The following is a 9,751-nucleotide window of genomic DNA, read 5'->3' on the forward strand; positions in this document are numbered from 1 at the left end:
CTACAGCACCATTCAAACCACTTCTTCTGACCCAGGTCATCCTGGACCTGCCTCAGCCTGTGAATGGGCAGTGAAAAAAGGAGCAGCACAGTGATCAGCTCATCTCTCTGTCACTTGCCTTCTACTCCTATCAGCATGCTTCTTGTCACTGCATTAACTGGTTTGCTCCTTATACTGCTTCTTCCTCTCCCACTACAACCCTACTGAAGATCAGATGCACATGCACACATTAGTTAACCACTTCAGTTTTCTAACCTATAAACTCCCTACGTACCAAAAAAATATTTTATATTTCTTCTATGGGCCTTTTACTTCAGTAATAACTTTTTCACTACTTATGCTACTGAAGTAATCATATCACAGCATCATTTCAAAATAAATATATTTTATATTTTATAAAGACATGGAAATACCTGCCATATTTATTGTGTTATAAAAAGAGCACATTTTATGTGACCCTGAAATTAGTCTTCTGGTACAAAGCACAGTAAAGTTTTTAAGAAATAAAATGAAGGAATGTTTTTGTTTTATTTGTTCCACTGCAAAACTAAAAAACTGAAACAGTAAGAACAAAAACATGCAAATGGTTACATACAAATGGTGAAAAGAAAAACTAGCAAGAGACGAAGGCGAAGAAGGAGTTGATTAGACCTAATTTGAAAAACCATAATCAAATAGGAGCTTGAATAGGACAATTCTTATTTGTAAGTTTTTCTTTAACTTGCAAGGTTTTTTGAGTGGATATTATGTACAGATCAAGATTCTCTATCTGATGTATAAAATAACTAAATAAAATATACTATAACAATTTTGTTTCAGTGTATTTTGGATAATGAAGTGCATTCTTATAGAAGGTAATGGACCTTACTATCAAACCTGACAATTATACTATCAGAGTGGGTGCAACCGGGAGTGGGGGTGCATATCTTACAGGGCTCCCTCTAACCTCTAACTCTCCAACACCCCGTCTCTCCCACCTTACAGCCATGTAACAGAAGAGGACACCATCACTGCCAATGCCTTTTACAAGCTACAAGCGAGTAGGGACATTTTCCAGCTCACTGATGTTTGATTACATTAGGTGATGAGGCAGTGGGAGCAAACATGGGCTCCCTTTGTGTCACTGGGCCCCAGGTGGCTGCTCGTTCCAGCCCAATAGTGATTTGCCACTGGATATGGGTAACTGCAGCTTTCTTCCTTTTGCATTATATGCTAATCCTACTGTAATTACGTTATCATACTGGAATTATGTATTTGTTACTTTTATCTTCCACATACCTGAGCCCAACATTTTCAAAGATGACCTTTTATATTTCTTCACCCACTCATCTCCATATTTCAGCAGCAGACGTATTGCTGTTGGCGCTGCATAAAACTGATTAATCTTCAACCTTTCCACCGTCTCCCAGTACCGCCCTAAAACAATAAGAGTGACATGGCTTATATAACACACTCATTAAATTGCACTACTCGTGACAACTTGGCTTGCAAACAAAACCATTATAGTAAAGTCATATGTTTTAGAAAAAAAAAAGAAGTGATAAAACATCACATGTCCATATAGTGTTATGTCACAGGTGTATTTACAAAGCATAGAGTTGATTCTGTAAAGTTACTGGCATTTAGAGAATTCTGTGGCTTACTCATTGATTGGGAGCCTTTTAAAATAAAAAGTACATGGTAAAGATTCCTCTACCAGAGGAAAGTCAATATTGTGAAAGCAATTACATCAGAAAAAATACATGTGACAGTAGACAGATGAAGGTTTACAGTACAACTGCACTTTCATCCAAAAATGTACATTTGTCCTTGTCCCTGCGGCCACTGAAAAAGCTAAGGTGAAGGTTTTCTTCTACTAAACATATTTCCTGATTTTTAGGCCATTGACCAAGTATAGCCATGACGTCACATAAGGTCAATGATGTCACTGCTTCCTGCCCCTTTGATCATGTGCAGGTGTGGAATTCCCGGGCAGCAGAAGGAGCTTTCTTCCGTGTTTGGAAGGGATCCTTCTGTGTTCAGAGGAGCTCAAGTTTAGACCAGGTTTGGTCCGAACCTGAGCTCCTCCCTATCTGCAGCCTCCTGACCCTGAGAACATGCTGCTGTACTCTGAAAAATCTGCACTTGGTAGATAGATACATTTAACACTCTCATATGGTGTTAAATGTAATTTTAAAAATTATTTTCAATCATTTTAAATCTGCAGTGCATTCAAGTACCTTAACTATTAACAAAAATGTATCTTATTTGTGTATCACAATGTCACTTTAAGGCTGGGTTCACACCTAGGCGTATTGAATATGCGCGTTTTTGTCGCGTGTTTCGTGACGCGCGTTTGTACAAACATGGATCAAATCCATAACATAGAGCTGGCACTGGAGCGATTGCGAGTAGAGAGGAAGTGGCTAAATGAGACTGAAGAATACCATCAGCACTGATACAAATGCAAACAGTCAAACAAGTATATGAAGTGCACATAGATGCATTTCAGTTTACCTTGATTATACCTGCAATGCCTCCTAATTCCCAGGGGATGGCCATGACTTTAAAAATGTCTTTTCATTTATCTTTTGTTTTGTCTTTTATGTGTGGGTTTTATGGGAACCAATATCTTTTTTAGAATTGGATATTTGCATATATATGTGATTGGGGCCCTTTTGGGGGTTTAATTAAACATTTATATTTTTCTATATAAACACAAAAGTTTATGGCTTTTTTTGACCGTTGATTAAACAAACGTGTTCCATCTGGACTCTTTGATGACATTGATTAGTGGGAACCATTTGGTCTTTGATAGATTGTCATTACTAAACATTTCTAAAGGTGCCTTTGCTTTTATTTTAAAGATATGGGTAAAGTTCCTCTTTAAGTCTAAATGTTACTCTGGGGTGAGGCAGTAGATACAAAAATTTAAACGCTCAGGGGTTAACAGATGGTTCAATCCTTTCCCACTCTCTGTCCAGATAAAAAAAACAAAAAAAAGGTCTGGAGTTCCAATTTAAAGGAGAACTATGGGGTTAGGGCTTTTCCCCATAGTTCTCCTTAGGGTAACGGGAGGACACAAACTTGCGTCCTCCCGTCACCCTAAGCTCAGTATAGCGCGATACTGAGACGCCGCAGCTGAAGCGGATCCCGACAATTATGTCTGGATCCGCCCAGCTGTGTGACTGACAGCTGGCTCTGCCTATCTAGAGGCAGAGCCAGCTGTACCCGCCCCCCTCCCCCGTCCGTTCCTGCCAGTCAGCGCTGGAGGATCGGAGAGGGGAGGGGGGAATCCAGCCCCTCCCCTGTCACGGCAGAGAGCCGCGACGGGATCGAGAAGTGAGCGAACGCCGGTATGTGTTCGCTCACTTCCCGATCTACTGAGCCGACCTGTGACAGTCTCATTGTCACAGGTCGGCCAGAACTATGAGGTGAGTGAAAAGCACTCACCTCATAGTTCTCCTTTAATGGTATTTTACATATGTATGCAATGCTGGTGCACAACATCACCTGCTGGTTTCTTATATTTCTCAGGAAATACTCAGCAGAGATTTTTTCAAGTGCTTGGTTCTTCCCACCATGGGGACATATCCTGATACTGTTACATATCAAGAGCCACCGTCTTCTTGTTGCATTCTAATCAATGTTAAAGCCCACCTACAGCCACAACTTTTTATTTTTATAGTTTTGTATACTGTAGAGATGAAGAGCAATCACTATAAAAAACAAATTGCAGAACTTCTATCCATTCGCCACTCTAGAAAATAAAACAAAAGAAAAGTGCTGTAACTGCTTTCAGTGTCCTCTCTGAAGCAATTCTCTTTACTTTCAGACCTGATGGCCACAAATAAAATCCAAGACACTACTGAGAAAGCCCAGTAGGACCAACAAAATTGCTCATGTGCTGTTAACAGGACTTCTGCTGTACCTATGGGAGACATTTCTGCATGCTGTATTTTATTAAGAGACAAGTATCCCTAATTGGAAAACTTTGAGCTATGTTGAACATTGTTTCACTGTTTGGGAAAAAGATTATGTCTAAGAAGAAAGACTTTATTCATATTCACTACATTGTTGGGGCCATTGTAGTCCATCATTCTGGTTTAATTCATTGGCTAGAGAATGCGATTATACCAGTACTCTGGACCTGGGAGGAGTTTTTGTAGGCCATTGACAATTTTTTTTGAATAACAATAAATCCCGCCATTGGTTTTAATACTTCCCCATCCAAACCAAAACTAAAAACTAAGTATAGTAAATATAATAAAGTAAGCAAATATAATAAGCACAGTTTTTTGCTGATGGACTTTAACAAACAAGTATTTCCATAAGGAAATTAAACTCTGCTCATATTATGGGAAGCCAGGGTGGAATGGCCCTTTATTCAGCTGTAAAAAAGAAGTACAATGTGAAAATCTGTTACCTGGATCTGGATAAACTGGAGTGCTCTCAAACAGCACACTGGTGGCTCCATTGCAAAGGGGTCCATACACAACATAGCTATGTCCAGTTATCCAGCCAATGTCTGCTACACAGCCAAACACGTCTCCTTGATTGTAATCAAATACGTACTGGGGAGAAAATAATAATAAGTGACTTTACAAAGGAACAAATAACCCCCAGAAAATAATTGTTGATGCTCCTTTACTGTCCACTCATAGGCTCAAGTTAGGGAGATGACCAAGCTTAGTTTTTATTTACCAGCCATAGAGAAAAGTCAGGTCATCACCCTGGCTGTGCTGCGTGAGGGAGCTGTGTAAATGTGAGAACCTGATGGACAAACAAATCATTTGGCAGCTCCTATATATGTATTTCAGTGATGCATTAAACTGCAGCTCAGCTTTAACTGTCAAGCACAGTGGAAGGCAACCTTTGAACTCCAGCTTCTGCTCCAGCTTGTGGAACTACAAATCCCATGAGGAGTTGCAAGACTGACGGCCACTGGCATGACTCTCAGACTCAGAAGCATGATGGGGTTTGTAGTTTCACTGCAGCTGAAGTGCCAAGGTTGCCTACCCCTGGTCTAGCATCCATCAACATCTGCAATATTTGGGTGGACTGAAACAACAGTGAACAAATATTGACATAAGAAATGTTCATAAAAAATAGGATATTCCATATTCTGTACAAAAAGGATTACAGTTTACTTTCTTCATCTGTTTTGCACACATTGCCTGTGTTTGTGGTTTTGCACACATTGCCTGTGTGGCTCAATCCAATGAAAGGAGAAAAGAGGAAGTTCCAGCATAAATGTAGGCATGCTTTTGAATTGTAGAAGTGATACTTTTCCTGTTTTGTACATTGTCATATTCTTTACAATATCCACACAGATATGCTTTTATATCCTTTTATATTCAGCACATAAAGTGTACATACCTTCTGTGTCAGGGAAGCATAGAGAAGGTAGCCGGCCTGTGTGTGTACAATGCCCTTCGGCTTTCCTGTACTACCTGAGGTGTACAGCATGAATAGCATGTCTTCGCTGTTCATGGTTTCTGGAGGACAGATGGGATCTGCTCTAGCCATCTCCTGCAAATCAAAGACAATGTTCACACATTTGCTCACACTATGTTTATTTCTTTCATTTATCTGGTGCTGTCACATTCTGCAGAAATTCATATACTGTACATTTTTGTCCAAGAGGAGCTTACAAGCTAATGTTTCTCTCTCTTGCATACAGACACAAATTAATAACAATCTAGGTGGGAGCCTACCCCCGCATTTTTGGCTTGCAGTAGTAAACCATAGCACTCGGAGAGGCTATGACAGACAGAGAAAATACAAACTCCATGTAGACAATGTCACTGATGGAAACGGAATCCAGAACCTGAATGCCACATGGTACGAGTGTTAAATATCTAGCCCCTGTTATAAAAATGGCCATGGTTTTGCTCTAGTTTGGCAGTGAGATTTACAGGGTTATTCACAAAAGGGTGAAGAGTTTGGAGGAGGCAGGAGAAGTGAACAATCTAGGCCAAAATAACTGATTTGGAAAACTTCTCCAATTCAGCTCACTTTCCAGTTCAGCTATTTTGGCCTAGATTGTTCACTTCTCCTGCCTCCTCCAAACTCTTCACCCTTTTGTGAATAACCCTGTTAGTGGATTTTGCTTTTGGAATGCTTAAAAGGACCATATAGTATTTTCATTTTTTTTTTTAATATCTGTATAAAAGATTTCTTTTAATAAACTCACCAATGTATATTATTCTTGTAAAAACGTGTTTCTTTCTATAGTTTGTAATTATTTCATGTACATGGGGGCAGCCGTATTTGCTCATTATATATGTATGCTCTGTATCCTGCTACTGTATATTGTGCTTGCACGATCGTTGCGTTTCATTGTTTCTTCTCACTATGCAAGTCTATTAACTAACCATATAAAGGAAGTTTATAAACTGTTAAATAAAAAAGAAAAAGGTAAACATTGCAAAAAACAATTCTCAATATGTGCTCACAATGCACTATACTTTCCCTTTAGAGCAAAAATGTATCATACAAAGAGACGGACAGAGGAAAAGAGACATACTTTATGATATTGCAACATGGCAATATAAGTGTTTAAATATATTAACTATCCAAAGTTAACTGATTGGCTGCACTGCAGCCATGTCAGTTATCAATAGTTTTAATTAGGGATGCACCAATACTTTTCGAGTGCCAATGCCGATACTTGGCATTTTCATGAGAACTACCAGGGTTGCAGTGGTTGCAGCTGGGACCGGGCTCTGGCGCTCCACCACTGTCCTGAAATCATTAGTCGATATTGTTTTAGAAAAACTGTCACATGACAATAAACAAAAATGTATCAGTACTCGTAATTGTAAGTACTTGGGCAAGTATCAGTACTTGTACTCGCAAAACTGGTATCGGTGCATCACTTATATATATTTATAAAAACAAAATCATACATTAAAACAGAGATGTACAAATCCCAGGAGCTCCGTGTGCTTCTTACAAATGACAGCTGCCTCCTAACTTTTTAATTTTTCTCTAGTCTTCTCTTGGAGCTGGAAAAGTATCTGTACTTGTACACGTACCGAGTACGGTACTTGGTATCGGTGCATCCCTAGTTTTAATGAACTGCTATGAGATTTTTCCCTAGACTAGACACATCAGCACTACTCTTTGCACTACCATATTGAATGTGATAGTTATGAGTGTGCCTTAAGCCCCAAAGTGCCTTTCAGATTACATAAGTACATGAGGCCACAAGCTATGTTTGGCTAAATATAGTACAGAATGCTTTCTGGTATGTTAATCTATACAATTCCTATATTCAAGAAATAGTGGTTGTTATTATAGCACAGTTTACAGATAAGTAGATAGGTAGGCTTAAATCTGAAAGTTAGGAACTTAAAGTGAACCGACGAGGACATAAATATGAAAGCTTCTATTGCCTATTTTTAGCTTTAAAGTTTTATTAGGGAGAATATAACACAAAATGCAAACAGTAAGGCTGCATACATATATTGTAAAGTGCTGTGCAAACTGTTGGCGCTATGTAAATCCAGTATAATAATAATAATAATAATAATGCAGGGGGAAAGGGATTATAGTACATGGCCACATAGTACATGGGTAAGCAATAACCGTAAACAGATTTTACAAAAAAAGAACTAATACAACAAGAACAAATTGATTATTTCTTTAAAGGAGAACTATGGGGTTAAGGCTTTTCCCCATAGTTCTCCTTAGGGTAACGGGAGGACACAAACTAGCATCCTCCCGTCACCCTAGGCTCAGTATACCGGACGCCGCAGCTGAAGGGGATCCCGACAATTATGTCTGGATCCGCCCAGCTGCGTGGCTGACAGCTGGCTCTGCCTATCTAGAGGCAGAGCCAGCTGTACCCGCCCCCTCCCCCGTCCATTCCGCCAGTCAGCACTGGAGGATCGGAGCGGGGAGGGGGGAATCCAGCCCCTCCCCTGTCACGGCAGAGAGCCGTGACAGGATCGAGAGGTGAGCGAACGCCGGTATGTGTTCGCTCACCTCCCAAACTACTAAGCCGACCTGTGACAGTCTCATTGTCACAAGTCGGCTAGAACTATGAGGTGAGTGAAAGGCACTCACCTCATAGTTCTCCTTTAATTAGAGTGAATAGCATGATCAATATGACAGATGTAATTGAAGCCAGAGTAGATGTGGAATTATCTTAGTATCATAAGTATAATATTAGAAATTTAAGACTGTGACTCTGTATACCTTTACAATGAGCCACCCAAGGTCCTAAAAATGTAAGGATTGTGCTCTAGATCTGTCTGAATTGCTAGAGTAACTTCTGAGATGAATTATGGAGTTAATTATTTAGATGCTAATTGGGTCAGAAGCCATTGTTACGTGTTGAATAGACCTGTGAGATGGAAACCTAATTCCATAAAGTTTATTGCCAAACCGTACAAGATCAGCATAACCTGGGGTGAATTTTGGAAGATTTATTGGGGGAAATTTAGTGACCTTAGTCAAGGTTTCTAATAATTAAATTAAGGGATTTGCTAAAGTCTTGCAACAATGTTGCCATCGTTGAAATCAATATAGTAAAGCAGAGGTCCTGCTCCAATTTAATCAATTTAATCCAATTTAGGATCCGAATGAAAGCCCTGGAACCTGAAACTAAAAATAAGTTTGCTGCAACAGCTCCATTTCTTTGCCCTCATAGGTTTACTGTGGTACATCAACTGAGCCAGCAAACAACTTCATACATAAATCTGTGTAAGTGTATTGTCTCCCAAATCAATATTTGTTAGATTCAACCACTCTAATGGATGGCCAAACCAGTTGAAGATCGGGATACTTGCAGCCAAGAAGATGTCTCTGGTGGCCTCGTCTGCAACATATTTGGCCACCCATGAACAAATTTGGGAGATACTCATGTGGAGGCAATGGAAGAAAGTGTATAAGAACCACAAACTCTGAGGCAGCAATGAAACAATTGCTTACAGCCAGGCAGTCTGATAAGTAAATCGATATTACTGATCTTGGAAAGCTGATAACCCTTGCAGACACAGTCTATACGTGTTACCTGTTTACCAGTTCTGTGGCTCTAAACCAATAGCTAGTAACAGAAGTTGCCAGCCATGTGACCATACGCCAGCTCTAAAGTCATATATTTTTAGCTACAGGAAGAATCAGTGTTCAGCAAAGCGACTGACTTCCTAGTTCTGCTTAAACATAAGGCTGCTAGGTTCTCAAGAGTTCACAGGAAAATGTGTTGACATTTGATCATGTGAGTCTTAAAAAGCCTCTGTGATTACCTATTTATTGGTTTGGAGTGGGAACATAGTAAACATAAAATAGGCAACTGTTCTACAATAAAGGTCCAGTTAAAACAAATGCACACATACACCATGAGCCTGATTTGCTATAGTGGGACATGAATTGGAATGAAGTAGAACTCTGTTCACTTCAAATATCCAATTGATGAAGAAGCCCTACAGTATATGTTCAAATTCTTCTGCACAGGACTGGATGATGGACGTGCCTACAGGTGCACATTAGGGCTGCAACAACTAATCGACATAATCGATTATAATCGATGATTGAAAAAGTTGTCAACTTTTTCAATCATCGATTAGCCTGCAGTTTCCCACACATGGTGCTCTATAATGTATTGCTAGCTGCGCACCGCACCTTCTCCCCACCTCACGCTCGCAGCTACCAGACCCGCCCACCCGAATCCACACGCCGCACCTCCTCCCCGCTTCACGCTCACCGCCTGCCCACATCCACGATCGACACAGGGACGCGGGGAGAAGAAGTAAGGAGGAGCAGG

The 9,751-nt window shown here is 40.1% G+C and overlaps 1 protein-coding gene across 2 annotated transcripts in view; it reads right to left on the reverse strand.

Annotated features, from left to right (window-relative positions):
• The window catches only part of ACSS1 (acyl-CoA synthetase short-chain family member 1), a 102,734-nt gene that overhangs the window by 45,654 nt on the left and 47,329 nt on the right, over positions 1 to 9,751 (reverse strand). For both annotated transcript variants that reach the window (XM_018573251.1, XM_018573259.1), the window contains exons 5-7: positions 5,359 to 5,511; positions 4,406 to 4,553; positions 1,279 to 1,416 (exon numbers count right to left, since the gene is read on the reverse strand). In XM_018573251.1, coding sequence (XP_018428753.1) covers positions 1,279 to 1,416; positions 4,406 to 4,553; positions 5,359 to 5,511 — 439 coding nt within the window. The remainder of the gene's footprint in view (positions 1 to 1,278; positions 1,417 to 4,405; positions 4,554 to 5,358; positions 5,512 to 9,751) is intronic.

Source organism: Nanorana parkeri, unplaced genomic scaffold (genome assembly GCF_000935625.1).
Source record: "Nanorana parkeri isolate BGI_ZX_2015 unplaced genomic scaffold, ASM93562v1 scaffold46, whole genome shotgun sequence".
NCBI lineage: Eukaryota > Metazoa > Chordata > Amphibia > Anura > Dicroglossidae > Nanorana > Nanorana parkeri.